Here is a 19,659-nt window from a genome sequence, read left to right as displayed (position 1 = left end):
CCCCCCTCCCCTCCTCCCCTCCAGCAACACTCAGTTTGTTTCCTATAGTTCTTGGCAACAATTTTTTGGATATGATATCAAAAGCACAGGAAACAAAAGCAAAAATAAATAAGTGGAACTACATCAAACTACAAAGCTTTTTTTGCACAGCAAAAGAAACAATCAACAAAATGAAAAGCAACCTACAGAATGGAAGGAATTATTTGCAAATCATATATCTAATAAGGGGTTAATATCCAAAATACATAAAGAACTCATACAACACAATAGCAAAAAAACAAACAATATGACTTTTAAATGGGCAGAGGAATTAGATAAACATTATTCCAGAGAAAACCTAAAAATGGCCAATAGATACTTGAAATGGTGTCAACATCACTTATCATCAGGGAAATGCAAATCAAAACCACATTCTTACACCTGTGAGAATGGCTATCATCAAAAAGACAAGAAATAAGTGTTCATGAGGATGTGGAGGAAAGGGAACCCGTATGCCCTGTTGGTGGGAATGTAAACTGGTATGGGCTCCAAGGGAACAGAATGGAAGTTCCTCAAAAAATTAAAAATAGAATTACCGTATGTCCAGCAGTCCCAACTATGTGTATATATCCAAAGGAAATGCACACAGGATCTCGAGGAGATTATCTGCATTCCTATGTTCACTGCAGCATTAGTCACAATGGCCAAGATGTGGAAACAATTTAAGTGTCCATCAAAGAATGAATGGAAAGAAAAGGTGATGATATATATTACATAATATTACATAATATATTAATTACATAATACTATTCAGCCATGAGAAAGAAGGAAATCCTGTTTTTTGCAACAACATAAATGGACCTCGAGGGCATTATGCTAAATGAAATAATTCAGACAGAGAAACACAAATACTGTATGATCTCACTTCTATGTAGAATCTAAAAAAGCTGAACTCATAGAAACAGAAAGTAGAACGGTGGATTGCCAGGGGTCAGGGGTGGGGGAAACGGGGAGATATTGATCAAAAGTTACAAAGTTCCAGTTATAAGATGAGTAAGTTCTAGGGATACAATGTATAACATTGTGATTATAGTCAATGATACTGTATTATGTACTTGAAAGCTGCTAAGAGAGTAGATTTTATATGTTCACAGCATAAAGAAGAAATAATTATGGGATGTGATGGAGGAAATTAGGTACACCATGTGTTCTTTATTTTGCATTATATATGTGTATCAATCACCATGTTTACACCTTAAACTTATACAGTGTTATATGTTAGCTGTGCCTCAATAAATGTGGGGAGGGGTACATAAGGTGGTATCACTGTGATTCATATAGCACTGTTTGGGAGTAAAATGTGGTCCAACTTCAAAATAACAGGACCAAAATAAACATTTGGAACCCAAATTGTACAAAGAAACTCTGTGTATAATGGTTGACATATATCATCAGCGCTGAATGGTTAAATATTTTAAAGAAGACAAAAACAAAGCAGACTGAGACACACTGCCTGGTCTGCATCCGTGAGCCATCCAGACACGTGGGAGAGGTAGAAGTACACACAGACACAGGCAAACACACTGACACAGCTGCACAGAGCAATATGGCAAGGGACAGGAGCAGACAGGAGAGAAAAACTAACTCAGCCCAAGAAAGCCAGAAGGCAGGCACTAGGCTGAGCAGACTGAGAAGAAGGAGTGGGTCCTGCCAGGTAAGGCTCAGTTCTGGAACCAGTTGACCATGATACTTATTGAGACCTCAAAGTCACTCCTGTATGTAGATGTTAGGTGTCAGTAGACTCCCTTAACCTACACTCTGGTGCTCACTGTGATCTCAGCAGCCCTGATGGGTCCGTACGTGACATGCAGGAAACCTGGGACTAGCCTCTTGGGGACACTAACTCGGTGAGCTGCAAGCATCATGAAAAGTCTTTGAGGTAGTCCTGGGAGGGCTGCTGCAGCCAGGTGACAGTCCCCACCGAGATCCCACATGACATTCCCTGTGCTTCAGAGAAGAACCAGGAATGAGGGAGGGGCTGACCCAGAGAATTCCATGTCACATCAGGACTGCCAGGACATGACAAACCCAAAGGGCAAGGCTATCCTCAGAGAGTTTCAAAATTCATTTACAAATGTTATATATGAAAACTGTACCTACAAAAATTGGGTGGAGGCTGGAGGAGGGGGAGAAGACTCAGCACTTATAGATCACAGTTCTACAAGTTCAGAAAACTCTTCCTTTATAAAACTGTTAGTACTTTTTATTAGTTCTATTTTTTGAAGTCTATCATTTTCTCTTTTTATTTATATATTTTTTAAAGATTTTATCTATTTATTTAGAGAGAGAGAGAGCATGAGCAGGGAGGGGGAGAGGGAGAGAGAGAATCTCAAGCAGACTCCCTACTGACCATGGAGTCCGAGGTGGGGCTTGATCCCACCATCCTGAGATCATGACCTGAGCTGAAACCAAGAGGTGGACACTTAACTGACAGAGCCACCCAGGCACACTTCTTTCTTTTTTAAAGACAGTGTCTATCTGTCCCTGGGGGACAATAGTTTCATTTTCTCCTTCTAGGTTTACTTTGCTAAGCCACAGAAAATAATCATGAATTCCATTAATACAGTATTTATTCTGAGTCCTTTTTCAAGGGCTGTTGGTACATTGGTGGGTGGTCTACTCACTTGGTAAAATAGGTGCTTATGATAGCAACACCAAATCAGCTATCAGAATTACAAGATGATGAGTTCTCATTACTAGCCCTTTCCCTAATAGATGTGTTGATCTACAGGATCCTAAATTGTTGCTCAGAGAGAACGTGTAAAGTTTATTGGTGGCCCACCAATGCCAAGGCCAACACGGACATGGTGCTGGGCAGGTCAGTAGGCCTTTGGGGGATGATGGGATCCTCCCAAACCCCAAACCAGACACCCATCTTCACACTCACTCACTCCCCTTCCACACATGTGGAATGGGATTCAGAGACATAGGGCTCCTGCAAGAAGGACAAAAGTCTTCTGATTCCCAGGTAAGAATTCCTGGAAGCACAGTAAGGGGGCTGCAAGAGCTATCTGCATCCCTTCACTCATTAAATCATGGTAACCTACCCATCATTCAATCAGCCAGACACTCAGTGCAGATTTACTGGAGCCTCTTTAATAGCACATGTGGAGGAAGGGCAAACCCAGAATTCCCAACATGGAGCAGCTCCTGGAAAAAAGGTCCATGTCCCGTGTAGAGAGATATCCCCTTTCCAAGCAGGATTGGCAGGCATAGTAGCTCTGTGATCAGAACATCCAACAGGTCCTAACCCAGAGGGAAGCCTCAGTGTTCACACTCCTGAGAGCTCTTTCCCAGACCAGATGTAACCCTCAGTGTCTACTCCTGACCCATACACAACACCAGAGAGAAGAGATTTCTCTGGGCAAAAAGTCTCAGGGCAAAATCATCCCACGCCAAGGAATCTGATCACTGGGGTGGGGGGAGAAGGGAGGAAGATCTCTTTTTAACAATCTCCCCAGGGGATTCTCATGCTCAACTAGGGCTGAGGACCTGGGGAGAAGGTTTATCTCAGCCTCAGGGCCTCACCATCCCACCGCTGCAGAAATCTCCCAGGCACCTTGTCAGGCAGATGTGATGCAGCTGGTCTAAAGCGGGGTCTGACACAGCACTTGCAATAACTCCCACATGGTGGCCCTGTTCTGCTGCGTGGACCCCTCTCTGAGGAGAAGAATCCTTTCCAAGTATTTGTCTTCTGTACTTTGCCTAATTTCCTGGGACTCTGACACTTCAAAGAACTGGTTCTAGCCTCAAGGCAAGCACTTTCCCTCCCACCAAAGCATTGGGTTATCTGACAGACAACCCTGGAAAAGCATGACACTCTTCAAAACAGCATGGTGGCTTCACATGAGGAGATTACTTACCGAATAGTTTAGACAAACCTTCATCCAAATTTTTTGAACTTGATGAAAATTCAGTATTTGAACCTATGGGGAAAATAAACCTTAGCTGTGATTAAATCATTCATTGGATCCACATGAAATCTTTTTAAATCAATACTTTTTTACATGGTGTTTTGAGAGGAGCACCACGCACTTCACCTGCTCTAGGAGGAAGAGCACTGGACTTGGGTTCTAGTCCACCTTCTGAGTGCCTTGTGATCTTGGGCAGTAAAGTTCTGAGGGATTTGGTTTTCCCATCTGAGACTGGTGGGAAAGTTGTCAACCACAAGAGGCCTGTGAGGATGGGCTGAGATGAAATGTGCTGATGTCATCTGTAGATGGAAAAGTGCTCTCCCCTTATCACATCCCAGTGTTAGTATCTACTATGAATGGCAAGAAGGGGCACTGGATGGTTATGCTCAGTGCTCATTGTGGGAGGGGAGCAAAAAGACAAATGGACACACATCTCAGTGTCTTCTCAACACTTTCCCCTCCATAGGAAATGATGCCAACAAGCCATGACTTTGACCATCTTGGAAATGGGATGCCTTCTTGTTTTGGAGGGCAGAGAACAATACTGCTGCATGCTCTGCACTAATCCACACTAGGGTCTACGTTTGGAGGGGGCTCGGAGGGCCTCAGGCCACCCCTACCTGATCTGTTTGATAAGCACAAGGATTTCCTGATGTTGTCACTGACGAATACAAAAATGAAGGTATAAATGGAAAAGCACTGGGTCAACAGTCTCCCCTAGGATGCCATGGACTGACTTCAAGCCTTCTGCTGACACTCATGTGGCCACGTCAAGGATATGGATTGACTGTGCTAAAACAAAACAAAACAAAAAAATAAAAAACAAAAAAATCTGTAGCAACTTGTGGAATTTTGAACTATATTTCAGGCTTTTCTCTTTACAGATGTTGTGATGTCTTGATTCTAGGTCAAGGCCAGCCCTTTCTCCAGCCCCAGGGGAGTGGGCAAACCACCAAGGAAGAGATACCTATCCCCTCATGAAGGGTTGTTAGGGCCATAACACCCACCTACTGAGTGCCACAGCATTCATAAAGTATGGGCAAGAATTTGAACTTCTTACAACCAGTGGCAATGCCGAGTCTCACTTGGTTTCCTGACAGAAAATCTGCAGAGCCGTTAGTAATGTGTGCTCATGGCAGCTTTCCACTCTACAGGAAAACTGGTAATCAGGTAGTTAACAGTACACAGACAATGCTTCCAGTTCTGATGGCTTTCTGGTAAATGAAAGAAATAAAAAGTTCTCTTTTGCTAAGACATAGTGAATCATTAAGAATCTATACAGTGAAAGTGGAAGTAAGCCCAGGCAGTAGAACGTTTGTTCACAAAAACGCTTTGGTTTTTTAAAGTGCCCTGACAAAGAACAGTCACATTCTCCCCTTGTCCTGATGTCACCCCTGACATTTGTATAATGTTTTGATTTGTATAATGTACCTCCTGTCCTTTTTGCTTTGCTCCACAGGCCGAGTATCTTTACACTGAGAGAATGTGCCAGAATGCTGTCGGCCAATTAGTTTAGTAAATAGCAAAAGTGGTTCCAAATGCAGTAAAACCCTAAAAATAGAGGATGTAAATCTAATGTTCACTTTGAAAATTCTATGTTCCTAAAATGTTCTTAACAGCATGATTCAGATAGCTAAAAAGTGGTAACAACCCAAATGTCCACCAACTGATAAATGGATTGACGAACTGTGGCATTATGCATACAAGGGAATATTGTTGGGTCACAGAAAGGACTGAAATACTGACACAGGCTACAGGGTGGCTGAACCATGAGACCTGTTACACGAAAGAAGCCAGTCACAAAAGATCACACGTTGTATGATTCCATATAGGAAATATCCAGAAGAGACAACTCCATAGAGCAGTCAGTACATTAGTGGTTGCCAGGGGCTGTGGGAAAGAGGGAATGGGGAGTGACAGCTAGTGAGTGTGATAGTGCTTTATGGAGTAATGAAATTGTTCTAAAATTAAGCAGTGTTGGGGCACCTGGGTGGATCAGTCAGTTGAGCATCTGCCTTTGGCTCAGGTCATGATCCCAGGGTCCTGGGAAGGAGTCCCGCATTGGGCTCCTTGCTCAGTGAGGAGTCCGCTTCTCCTTCTGCCCGCCGCTCCCCCTGCTTGTGCTCTCTCTCTCTCTGACAAATAAATAAAATCTTTAAAAAAATATATTAAATTAAGCGGTGCTGATTCACAACTCTGTGAATATACTAAAAACCACTGAATTATACACTTAAAAGGGTGAATTTTATGTTATGTGAATTATATCTCAATAAAGCTGTTATTTAAAATGTGTGTGTATGTGTCTGTGTGTGTGTGTCTGTGTGTGTGTCTGTGTCTGTGTGTGTCTGTGTCTGTGTGTGTCTGTGTGTGTGTGTGTGTGTGTATGAGGGGAGAGATGAAACAAGATTGGCCTAATTAATGCACAGAGGTTCATACTACTCTTCCTATTTTTGTATATGTTTGAAAAATTTTGTAACAAAAAGCTCAGTGTGCCTGTGGGCTACCCTTCCACAGAGGTCCTTTGAGAAAGCTTCAGTCAGGAAAAATGTTAAAGTTACCCGCTTCCGAGCAAGAAGTCCCTACGGTAGATTCAGGGAGGTAAGGAAGGTAGAGGTGGGGAGAAATCCTGCGTTCACCATTTCCACCTGCAGGAGAACACCATCTTCCTCCTGATTTAGGTTCACAGGGAGTCTCTTACTTGGGTATCTGCCACACTATACTTGTGACAGGACCTTTGAGAGGGCAGAGCTCTGTACCTTGCCAACAGTCCAGAAAGAGAACAAAGAAGAGGGTCTCTGTTCCTCTCTTCTTTGCCATAGTCTGTATCTCTCCTAAAATCCTTCAGCCATAATGGCCTCGAGCTCCAGGATACTGTGGAACCAGAAGGTCTGTGAAGTCACACCAGGAAGCAAGGTGGGGGGCAGTTCTACAGGGGGAGGGGGCAGGGCCTGGTGTCTGTGGAGAGGGACGAGAAGGGGCCACCGGCCACCCTGAGGAAACAGGCTTTCCACCCACCCCTTCGGCTCTGCAGCACCCTCCTCCATCCTGTGTGCACTGCAGCCTGAAGATGGTAGGATATTAACCAGGACTCTTGAGTTGTACATGACAGAACAATCAACTAAATCAGCTTAAGTGAGGGGCACCTGCCTGGCTCAGCCGGTAGAGTATATGACTCTTGATCTTGGGGTTGTGAGTTTGAGCCCCATGTTGGATGTGGAGATTACTTAAAAATTATACACACACACACACACACACACACACACACACACACACACACACACACAAATCAGCTTAAGTGAATTGGAAGTAGCTAGGGTAGTCAGAAAAATCTTATGCTAAATCAAGATATTGCATTACGATAGTATTGTTATTTATTGTATTACATATGATTATAACTCTGGGGCGCCTGGGAGGCTGTCAGTTATGTGTCTGCAGCTCAGGTCATGATCCCAGGGTCCTGGGATTGAGCCCCACATCAGGCTCCCTGCTCAGTGGGGAGTCTGCTTTTCCCTCTCCCCAACCCCCACTCATGCTCTCTCTCACTCACTCTCTCTCTCAAATAAATAAATAAAATCTAAATATATATATATGATTATAACTCTGAAAATACAAACAAAAGTTGATGTTGTCACATGTGTATCACTGTTTCCCCTATTATGTTTTATAAACATAACTATTTTTAAAGGTAAAATCTTTATATTATAGCACATTTAACTGTACATTCTTCCCCACATTTTTATTTTGCACTGAATCCCACAAATTATGTAGCCAGCCCTGCCCTTTAGCCCTTAGGCTCATGCACTGTATGCAGTCGGGGACTGAAGAGATCTTTAGGGGACAAAAAGTTACACAAAAAGTTATATATTAGAATTCTGAGTGACTCAGGCATCTTAGCTTACTGGGACTGCCATAAAAAAGCACCACAAAATAAGGGGAGGCATGCTTAAATCATAGAAATCTATTGTTTTATAGTTCTGGAGGCTAGTAGTCCAAGGTCAAGGTGTCAGCAGGGTTGGTTCTTACTGAGGCCTCTCTTCTTGGCTTGTAAATGATTGTCTTCTCCCTACATCTTCATATTATCTTTCCTGCATCTGTATCTGTGTCCAAATTTCCTCTTCTTATAAGGATACAAGTCATACGGGCTTGGGACCCACCCTAAGAACTTCACTGTAACTTGATTGCCTCTGTAAAGACAGGCCAAATAGAGCCACATTCTGAGGTACTGTGGGTGAGGACATCAACATAACATTAGGAAGGGGGATACAATTCAACCCATAACATTAGGTAATGGCAGCCCCATAAAACCTACTTCTCTAAAATATCTTCACAAAAACAAAAAATAGAACAAAAGCAACATATAAAACAACACCCTCAGCGTACCCAAAAGACAGAAAATGTCCAACTTCAAATTATCAGTAAATAGAAAAATAAACACTAACTCCAGGCACTGACTCCCTCACTTCTGCCACTTGCCCTTGTTGTGAGAAAACACAGCAGCCCAAGATGGTCTAAAATCTCCTCCAGAAAGAGTAAACCTACCCTATGTGTGGAAATACCAATAATGTGTCCTGGTAGATGGGAAAAAAAATACCCAGGGGTGGAAAAGACATGAGAAAAGAGATGGGTGAAGCTTCAGTGGAGCAAAACCTTGGAAAGGGCTGAGTGTGGGCTAGGTGTGAGGTGGAAATGGAGTCCACTGGGGGCCTTTTACCGGGGAGACTTCACACAGTGCTGAGCGTTGTAGAAACCAAGGCAATGGAAAAAATAAGCTAACTTCAAACTCAAGAGGCACAGCCACCTAACTCTTGATCCCCACTGCCCACTCCTGTTACTTTCCCCATCTCAGCAACAAATCCATCCTTCCATGCACTCAAGCCAAAATCCAGGGTTCATCCTAGACTCCTCTCTTTCTCTCTCACCATACATCAAGTCCATGAACAAATCCTCTCTGTTCGATTTTCCCACACATCCCCAAGTCTGGCCACCTTCCCCACCTCCATTGTCCCTGTGGGGACTACACCAGCATCACCTTCATTTTACTGCTGATGAAATAAGAGGCCAGGTAAGTCCCCTTAACATTCTTCAGGCCACTACTGAATCCTAGGAAGTCCTATTCTCGGAATACTTACCACCTCCTCTCCCATGTTACCCCTTCCCTTCCCTTCCATCTGCTCACATCACCAGAGGAACAGAATTCAGGCTGCTTTGCAACCTAAGTGCACCCTATGGCACTTACATTTAAGTGATCATTAGCCTTTTTCTGCCTCATTTCTCTTATTTCCAGGCAGATTTGTTGAGTATCTAGGCATGAAGGGAAAACATCTATAATTATGCAGTCATCCAGGTCTAGAGCAGGAGTCAATAAACTTTTTCTATAAAAAGTCAAATAGAAAATATTTTAGGCTTCACAGACCACATATGTCTCTGTCACATATTCTTCTTTGTTTGTTGGTGTTACCTTTTTTTAAAAGATTTTTTATTTATTTATTTGAGAGATAGAGAAAGAGCACGAGCAGGGGGGAGGAGCAGAGGGAGAGGGAGATGGAGAAGCAGACTCCCTGCTGAGCAGGGAGCCCGATGTGGGTGGGGCTCAATCCCAGGACCCCAAGATCATGACCTGAGCTGAAGGCAGAAGCTTAACTGACGGAGCCACCCAGGTGCCCCTACTGTTATCTTTTAATAACGTAAAAACCACTGAAAAAAAATCAATGAAACAAACAGGGTTGCTGGAGTGGTGAGGGGTGGGAGGGATGGGGTGGCTGGGTGATAGACATTGGGGAGGAGATGTGCTATGGTGAGTGCTGTGAATTGTGTAAGACTGTTGAATCACAGACCTGTACCTCTGAAACAAATAATACATTACATGTTAAAAAAAAAAAAAGAAGGGGGCGCCTGGGTGGCTCAGTTGGTTAAGTGACTGCCTTCGGCTCAGGCCATGATCCTGGAGTCCCGGGATTGAGCCCCGCATCGGGCTCCCTGCTCGGCGGGGAGTCTGCTTCTCCCTCTGACCTTCCCTCTCTCATGCTCTCTCTCTCTCTCTCTCTCAAATAAATAAAATCTTTAAAAAAAAAAAAGAAGAAGATAGTAGGAAGGGAAAAATGAAGGGGGGGAATCAGAGGGGGAGATGAACCATGAGAGACTATGGGCTCTGAGAAACAGAGGGTTCTAGAGGGGAGGGGGTTGGGGGATGGGTTAGCCTGGTGATGGGTATTAAGGAGGGCATGTTCTGCGTGGAGCACTGGGTGTTATATGCAAACAATGGATCGTGGAACACCACATCAAAAACTAATGATGTAATGTATGGTGATTAACATAACATAATAAAATAAAATCAATGAGGGGCGCCTGGGTGGCTCAGTTAGTTAAGCGACTGCCTTCGGCTCAGGTCTTGATCCTGGAGTCCCAGGATCGAGCCCACATCAGGCTCCCTGCTCAGCAGGGAGTCTGCTTCACCCTCTGACCCTCCTCCTTCTCATGTTCTCTCTCTCATTCTCTCTCTCTCTCTCAAATAAATAAATAAAATCTTTTAAAAAAGTAAAAAAATAAAAAAAAATAAAAATGAAACCAAAAACTGGTTCTTTGAGAAAATCAGTAAAATAGATAAACCTCTAGCCAGACGGATGAGGGAAAAGAGAGAAGACACCCATTGCCAATATCAGGGATGTGAGAGTAGACATCGCTACAGATACTACAGATGTTAAGAGGAAAATGACGTTACATAATGAACAACTTTTTGTTAATAGATTCTACAAGTCAGATAAAATGCACAGATTCCTTGAAAGATATAAACAGAACTTGCTCAAGAAAAAAAAATAACCTAAATAGCTCTCCAAAAAAGAAATTGTTTTTCTTTTTAAAAAAGAAAAAGCTTGGGGCACCTGGGTGGCTCAGTCGGTTAAACGTCTGCCTTCAGCTCAGGTCATGATCCCTGAGTCCTGGGATCAAGCCCCGCATCGGGCTCCCTGCTCCGCAGGAGGCCTGATTCTCCCTCTCCCACTCCCCCTGATTGTGTTTCCTCTCTCGCTGTGTCTCTCTGTCAAATAAATAAATAAAATCTTTTAAAAAATTTTAAAAGATAAAGCTCTATGTTAAAGAAACTGAATTTGTGGGTACAAACTTTCCCACAAAGAAAACTCAAAGTCCAGATGGCTTCACTGGTTAACTCTACCAATATTTAAGGAATAAACATCATCAACTCTATACAAACTCTTCTGAAAAGTTGAAACTGAGGAAATACTTCCTAACTCATTCTATGAGACCAGCATTATCCTAATACCAAAACAAAGGTATTATAATAAAAGAAAACTACAGGCTAATATCTTTCATAAAAGATGCAAGAATTCTTTTTTTCTAAAGATTTTATTGATTTATTTGAGAGAGAGAGCACAAGCAGGGGAAGGGGCAGAGGAAGGAGAAGTAGACTTCCCGCTGAGCAGGGAGCCCGATGTCGGGCTCAATCCTGGGACCCTGGGATCATGACCTGAGCCAAAGGCAGACACTTAACCAACTGAGCCATGCAGGCGCCCCAAAGATGTAAGAATTCTTAACAAAATTTTAGCAAATTGAATCCAACAGTATTTTTTAAAGGCTAACATACCACAACTAAGTGCGGCTTATTCCAAGAATGCAAGGCTGCTTGAACATTCAAAAATAGGTAACTGTAATTCATCACATTAACAGAAAAACCATATGATCATCACATTAGATGCAGAAAAAGCACTTGACAAAATCTACCATCATTTAGGATAAAACTCCCATTGATGTAAAATAAAGGGAACTTTCTCAGTTTGATAAAGGGCATCTATAAAAAATCTACAGTAACATATATCGTAGCAAAATGCCTTCTCCCTAATCTCGGGATCAGTGCAAAAATGTCATTCTCACCACTTTCATTCAACATTGTTCTAAAGGTCTACCCATGCAATAAGGCAATAAAAAGAAATGAAAGGCATATGAATTAGAAAGGAAGAAGGAGGGGCACCTGGATGGCTCAATCGGTTAATAAGCGTTAGACTCTTGATTTCAGCTCAGGTCATGATCTCAGGGTAGTGACATAGAGCCCCACATGGGGCTCCAGGCTGGGTGTGGAGTCTGCTTAATATTCTCTCTCTCAAAAAACAAAACAAAAGAAACTCTCTCTCCCTCTGCCCCTCCCCCCTTAAAAAAAAAGAGAAAGGAAGAAGTAAAACTGTTTTTATTCTCAGTTGACTTGATCATCTACGTAGAAAATTCTAAGAAATCCTAAGAAAAAATGAGTTTAGTAAGGTGGCAGGATACAAGGTCAATACTTAAAAATCAATTGTATTAACAGAATGGAAAGACAAGCCACAGACTAGGAGAAGATATTTTTGAAACACATATGTAATAAAGGGCTTGTATCTACAATATACAAAGAATTCTTGGAGCACCTGGATGTCTCAGTGGGTTAAGCATCTGACTCTTGATCTCAGCTCAGGTCTTGATCTTGGAGTAGTGAGTTTGGGCCCCATCTTGGGCCCCACACTGGGTATGGAGCCTACTTAAAAAATAAATAAATAAGGATGCCTGGGTGGGTCAGTTGGTTAGGCAGCCAAGTCTGGATTTCGGCTCAGGTCATGATCTTGGGGTCCTGGGATTGAGCCCCATGTTGGGCTCCATGCTCAGTGGGAAGTCTGCTTCAGGATTCTCTCCCCCTCTCTCTGACCCTCCCCCTGCTCACTCTCTAACTAAAATAATAAATAAATCTTTAAAAATTAATTAATTAATTAAAATATACAAAGAATTCTTAAAACTAAAAAAAATATTAAAAATGGGCAAAAGATCTGAACAAACACCTCACCAAGAAGATATACAAGTAGCAAATAAGCATGTGAAAAGATGCTCAACATCATGTGTCATTAGGGAATTGCAAATTAAAACAGTAATGAGATGCCATATACAGCTATTAAAACAGCTAAAGTCCAAAACACTAACAACAAATGCTGGTGAGTATGTGGAGCAACAGGAATTCTCATTCATTACTGGTAGGAATGTAAAATAGTACAGCCACAGGACACCTGGGTGGCTCAGTAGTTTAAATGTCTGCCTTTGGCTCAGGTCATGATCCCAGCGTCCTGGGACGGAGCCCCGCATTCGCTGCTTGCTCAGCGGGGAGCCTGCTTTTTGCTCTGCCTGCAGCTCCCACTGCTTGTACTCTCTCTCAGATAAATAAAATCTTTAAAAAAAATAGTACAGCCACTTTGGAATGAAGTTTGGTGGTTTCTTACAAAAAAGCATAGGTTCACCATCCACCAATCACACTCCTCGGTATTTACCCAAGTGAGTTGAAATCACATTTACACAAAAACCTGCATATGAATGTTTACACCAACTTTATTCATAATTGCCAAAAATTGAAAGCAACTAAAATATCCTTCAATAGATGAATGGATAAACAAACTGTGGCGCATTGAAACAATGGAATATCATTTAGCAATAAGAAGAAATGATCTATCAAGCCACAGAAACACATAGAGGAAACTTAAATGCCTAACACTAAGTGAGAGAAGCCAGTCTGAAAAGGCTACATGCTGTATGGTTCCAACTATAAGACATTCTGTAAAAGGCAAAACCAAACAGTAAAAAGATCAGGTTGCCAGGGATTCAGGAGGAGGGAGGAATGAATAAGTGGAGCACAGGTGATTTTTTAGGGCCATAAAACTATTCTGTATGGGGGCGCCTGGGTGGCTCAGTCGTTAGGCGTCTGCCTTCGGCTCAGGTCGTGGTCCCAGGGTCCTGGGATCGAGTCCCGCATCAGGCTCTCTGCTCCGCGGGAAGCCTGCTTCTCCCTCTCCCACTCCCCCTGCTTGTGTTCCCTCTCTCACTGTGTCTCTCTCTGTCAAATAAATAAATAAAATCTTTAAAAAAAAACTATTCTGTATGATACAGTAATGGTGATTACATGACATTATGTATTTATCAAAACCCACAGATTGTACAAAACAGTGAACCCTAGTATAAGCTACAGACCTTAGTTAATAATAATGTATCAATATTGGTTCATAGATTATAATAAATGTACCACACTAAAACAAGATGTTAATAATAGGGGAAGGGGTGCCTGGATGGCTTAGTTGGTTAAGTGTCCCTCTAGTGATTTTGGCTCAGGTCATGATCTCATGGCTCGTGGGATTTAGCCTCAAGTTGAGTCAGTCTCCCTGCTTAGCAGGGAGTCTACTTGAAGATTCTCTCCATCTGTCCCTCCCCTCCACTAGTGCATGGGCACACACACTCTTTCTCTCTCAAATAAATAAATCTTTAAAAAAATAATAGGGGAGGGTGCCTGGGTGGCTCAGTTGGTTAAGCGACTGCCTTCGGCTCAGGTCATGATCCTGGAGCCCCAGGATCGAGTCCCACATCGGGCTCCCTGCTCAGCAGGGAGTCTGCTTCTCCCTCTGACCCTCTTCCCTCTCGTGCTCTCTAGCTCTCATTCTCTCTCTCTCTCTCAAATAAATAAATAAAATCTTTAAAAAAAATAATAGGGGAAAGAGGGTAAGGGGTAGAGGTATATGGGAACTGTTACTTTCTGCATCATTTTTCTATAAAACTAAAATTGCTCTAAAAAATAAATCTATTTTTAAAAATCAATTGTATTTCTAGATACTGACATTAAACAATCAGAAATTGAAATTTTAAAAATACTATTGATAATAGCATCAAAAATATAAAACATTTAGCAATAAACTTGATGAAAGAGTATAAGACCTATACACCAAAAAATTCTTAAAATAATAAATAATATCAAAAAACTACAAAAAAATAAAAATATAAATTAAAAATTTAAAAAGTAATTAATTAAATTTAAAAAACAACAAAGCGTTGGTGAGGATGTGGAAAAATAGGAACACTTGTGCAAACTTGTGCCGCCACTGTGGAAAGCAGTATGGAAGTTCCTCAGAAAGTTAAAAATAGAACTATGCTATTATCCAGGAATCGTACTACTGGGTATTTACCCCCAAAATACAAAAACACTAATTCAAAGGGATACATGCACCCCTGTGTTTATTGCAGCATTATTTACAATAGCCAAATTATGGAATCAGCCCAAGTGTCCATCGACAGATGGATGGATAAAGAAGATGTGAGATAGATAGATAGATGATAGATATATGCCATAAGAAAAGAATGAAACCGGACGCCTGGGTGGCTCAGTTGGTTAAGCGACTGCCTTCGGCTCAGGTCATGATCCTGGAGTCTGGGGATCGAGTCCCACATCGGGCTCCCTGCTCAGCAGGGAGTCTGCTTCTCCCTCTGACCTTCTTCCCTCTCGTGCTATCTCTCATTCTCTCTCTCTCAAATAAATAAATAAAATCTTAAAAAAAAAAAAGAAAAGAATGAAATCTTGCCATTTGCAACAACATGGATAGAGCAAGAGACTATAATGCTAACAGAAATAAGCCAGTCAGAGAAAGATGAATACCATATGATTGCACTCATATGTGGAATATAAGAAACAAACAAAAAATGAGCAAAGGTTAAAAAAGAGAAAGAGGGAGAAACCAAGAATCAGACTCTTAACTATATAGAACAAACTGATGATTACCAGACGAGAGGTGGGTTGGGGGATGGGTGAAATAGGTGACAGGGATTAAAGAATATGCCTTATCAAATAATGATAATAATCAGAAAATTTTAAAGACCTAATACGGAGAGAGACATACTATGCTTATGGATCAGAAGACATTATGTGGGGGTGCCTGAGTGGCTCAGTCAGTTAAGCATCTGCCTTCAGCTCAGGTTGTGATCTCAGAGTCTGCCTGGCTCAGGTCATGATCCCAGGTCTTGGGATCAAGCCCCACAGCAGGTTCCCCGCTCGGGGGGGGGGGGGGGGCCTGCTTCTCCCTCTCCCTCTGCCTCTCCCCCTGCTCATGCTCTCTCTCTTTCTCAAATAGGCAAAATCTTAAAAAAACAAAAAAAGAAGACATTATGTTGTTAAGATCTCAATTCCCCTCAAAGTGATTGGTAGATTTAATGCAAAACCAATCAAAATCCCAGCAGGGTTCCTTGTAGAAATGGAAGAGCTGACCCTAAAATTGTATGGAAAACAACTGACCAAGAATTTCAAGTGGTTCAGGGGTGCCTGGGTGGCTCAGTCATTAAGTGTCTGCCTTCGGCTCAGGTCATGATCCCAGAGTCCTGGGATTGAGCCCCATATCGGGCTCCCTGCTCAGCTGGAAGTCTGCTTCTCCCTCTCCCACTCCCCCTGCTTGTGTTCCCTCTTTCACTGTGTCTCTCTGTCAAATTAAAAAAAAAAAAAAAAAAAGAATTTCAAGTGGTTCAGAACAACTTGAAAAAGAAGAACAAAGAAGGACTTACATGACCTAATTTTGGGATGTATAAAACTATAGTAAACAAGAACATGTGGTATTGGCATATAGATCAATGGTACAAAGTAGAAGGTCCAGAAATAAATGCACATATATAAGGTCAATTGGTTAATAACAAAGATGCTAGGGCAATTCAATGGATAAAATATATTCTTTTCAACAAATAATATTAGAATAATTTGATAGCAATAGGCAAAAAATATGAACCTTAACCCTTACCTCATATCATGCAGAAAAATTAACTCAAAATAAAGACTAGACCTTAATGTAAAAGCTAAAACTAGAACTTCTAAAATAAAATATAAGAGGAATTCTTACCGACCTTAGATTTGGACTTCATCAAAACAAAACAAAATGTTTGTTCTTCAAAAGACACTGTTACAAAAAAAAAAAAAAAAAGACAAGCCAAACATTGGGAAACAATATCTGCAAAACATATTGGCAAAGGACTTGTGTTTAAAGTACATAAAGAGGGCGCCTGGGTGGCTCAGATGGTTAAGTATCTGCCTTCAGCTCAGGTCATGATCCCAGGGTCCTGGGATCGAGTCCCGCATCGGGCTCCCCGCTCCTTGGGAGCCTGCTTCTCCCTCTGCTTCTCTCTCTCTCTCTCTCTCTCTATCCCTCTCTCTCTCCCTCTGTCTCTCATGAATAAATAAATAAAATCTTTAAAAAATAAATAAATAAATAAATAAAGTACATAAAGAACACAACTTAATATAAATAGACAACCAGGGTGCCTGGGTGGCTCAGTTGGTTAAGCGTCTGCCTTTTGCTCAGGTCATTATCCCGGGGTCCTGGGATGGAGCCCTGCATCAGGCTCCCTGCTCAGCAGGAGCCTGCTTCTGCCCTTCCCCTCCACTTGTGCTCTCTCATGATCTCTCTCTCAAATAAATAAAATATTTTTTAAAATAATAATAATAAATAGACAATTTAAAAATGGGATTGAGAGTTGAAGACACTTTGCTGAAGAAGACATATGGATGACAAATGAGCACATGAAAAGATGCTCAACATTATTAGTCATTAGAGAAATATACATTAAAAGTGTTAGGAAGGCTAAAAGTTTCAAAGACTGACAATAGGGACGCCTGGGTGGCTCAGTCATTAAGCATCTGCCTCCCTGCTCGGTGGGGAGCCTGCTTCTCCCTCTCCCACTCCCCCTGCTTGTGATCCCTCTCTCGCTGTGTCTCTCTCTGTCAAATAAATAAAATCTTTAAAAAAATAAAAATAAAAATAAAAGACTGACAATACCTAATGTTGGTGAGGATGTAGAGCAATACACTCCTGGTGAAAGTGTAATATGGGGCAACACTTTAGAAAACAGCATTTTCTTAAAACATTATACATGTATTTGCTATACGATCCAGCCATTCCACTTCTAGGTATTTACCCAAGAGAAATGAAGCATATGCCCACAAAATTATGCATGAATGGTCATAGCAGCTTTATGTGCAATAGGCAAAAGCTAGACACACTCCAAATACTCACAAGAGGTGAATGGATAAACAAATTGTGGTATGTCCATGTAATTAAAGTTACGACACAATTGGGGCATCTGGGTGGCTCAGTCGGTTAAGCATCTGCCTTCAGCTCAGGTCATGATTCCAGGGTCCTGGGATGGAGCCCTGAATGGGCTCCCTGCTCAGCCGAGAACCTGCTTCTCCCTCTCCCTCTGCCTGCCGCTCCCCCTGCTTGTGCTCTCTCTCTCTCTTTCTCTCCCTGTCAAATAAATAAAATAAAATATTTTTTAAATAAGATAAAATTAAAATAAGATAAAATTACTAAACAATTAAAAGTAACAAACATGTTACACGCAATAACATGAAGCAATCTCAAAATACATGTGCTGAGTGAAAGAAGTCAGACAACAAAAGAAATACATACAGATGAGTCCATTTATGTAGTCTATTTATATACAATTTAAAATCCCACTATATTACAATTCATTCTATATATTTAAATATATAAATACTGTATTATGCATAACCATGTAATCATATACAATAGAGAATTCTAGAAAATGACAACTAATCTATAGTACAGAAAGTCCTGGCTAGTGCTTGTCTAAGGACAAAGGGGCAAAAGGGGGAGGAAAGGAAGGGCTTACCAAGGTGCCTGACGAACTGCAGGGCAATGTATATCTTCATTATCCTGATAGGGGAAAATGGTTTCACGGTGTATTCATATGTCAAAATTCACTAAACTGTACTCTTTATATATATGCAGTTTACTGTGTGTCATTTCTATTTCACAGAGCATAAGAAAATGCAATGTATAACAAGGTGACCCTATGTTTTCACCTGTGAGATACACAAAAATGAAACAGAATGATAGGGTTCTGATTCGAAGATAGTAAATTACACCCAGGCATCTGACTCTTCAGGTCACCCCAATCTTCCATCCTAAGTGCCCAAGGAAATAATAAGATAAGATCTTAAAAGGAAATCCAACAGAAATCAAAGGGGAAGCACTCAGGCTACAGCACGAACTCATCCAATTTTCAGTTAATTTAGATGACAGTATTTCCTTAATAGTTTTGTTTGGTAACTAATTTTTCTCAAATCATTGGTGGCCACAGCTGGGTATCTGTAGTAGAAAGGATGAGGAGGTAGCATCAGGCAGAGCATTCCATCTTCTCTGTCTTTCTTTTGGGGTCTGTCTCTCCGGGAAATCCCCAAAGACCCTATCCGATGGTTCTTCCATGCGTGCTAAGAACTGACCTGCATTGGTAACTTTTGTCTTTATTGAAATTGAGAAGATCTAAGAGCTAGGGAGCCGTCCAGGTAAGAAATGGGGAGATGCTGAGAGAAGCTAGAAGGAGCAAGGAGGGAGTGGCTGGCCTTGCAGGTTTGGGGGATTCTCTCACCTTATCACTCTCTCCTGCCCCTCCCAGTTTTTCTTTCTCTTTGTCCCTTTCTCCCTCCAAAGTAAGGTTTCTGAGCTCTTCTTCTTCATGGTTGTCTCAGAGGATAATTGATGAGCCTGCCCTCCTGCCTCTGTAGCTGGGTTTGCTCTACAGCCTTCAATAACGTGTACCTTGGGGGCCCTTTTCAGCCACTCTTCCCCCAGCACTGTTGCCCCTGCTGCCCAGGGTTCATGGAGTTTCTTCGCAAGCAGAACCCTAGCACTTCTTTCATAAATGCTTGGCTGTTTGTCATGCAGATACTTTTCCACTTCAGTTTTTTATTTCATTTAAAAAGTAATATGTCTGAAAGGCAGACATACAGACCAATGAACTAGAACAGAGAGCCCAGAAATAAGCCCTCACATATGTGGTCAAACGATTTTGACAAATGCCAAAACCATTCAATGGGGAAAGGACAGTCTTTTCAACAAAAGGTGCTGGGAAACTGGATATCCAC

The 19,659-nt window shown here is 41.7% G+C and overlaps 1 protein-coding gene across 8 annotated transcripts in view; it reads right to left on the bottom strand.

The window, feature by feature from the left end:
• The window catches only part of C8H2orf92 (chromosome 8 C2orf92 homolog), a 38,014-nt gene extending 20,066 nt beyond the window's left edge, over nt 1-17,948 (bottom strand). For 2 of the 8 annotated variants that reach the window (XM_027622984.1, XM_027622989.1), the window contains exons 1-2: nt 17,786-17,948; nt 3,903-3,965 (exon numbers count right to left, since the gene is read on the bottom strand). In XM_027622984.1, coding sequence (XP_027478785.1) covers nt 3,903-3,965; nt 17,786-17,852 — 130 coding nt within the window. In that variant the 5' untranslated portion in view covers nt 17,853-17,948. Of the gene's footprint in view, nt 1-575; nt 663-3,086; nt 3,194-3,902; nt 3,966-4,079; nt 4,194-4,573; nt 4,746-5,384; nt 5,489-6,709; nt 6,825-17,785 lie in introns of those variants that run through there. The other 6 variants (XM_027622986.1, XM_027622987.1, XM_027622983.1 and 3 more) reach the window with 6 other exon arrangements.
• Nucleotides 17,949-19,659: the final 1,711 nt, after the last annotated feature.

This window comes from Zalophus californianus, chromosome 8 (genome assembly GCF_009762305.2).
Source record: "Zalophus californianus isolate mZalCal1 chromosome 8, mZalCal1.pri.v2, whole genome shotgun sequence".
In the NCBI taxonomy this organism is placed as follows: Eukaryota; Metazoa; Chordata; class Mammalia; order Carnivora; family Otariidae; genus Zalophus; species Zalophus californianus.
Note: the sequence above shows the minus strand (reverse complement) of the source record. Positions and strands in the feature narration are given on the sequence as shown.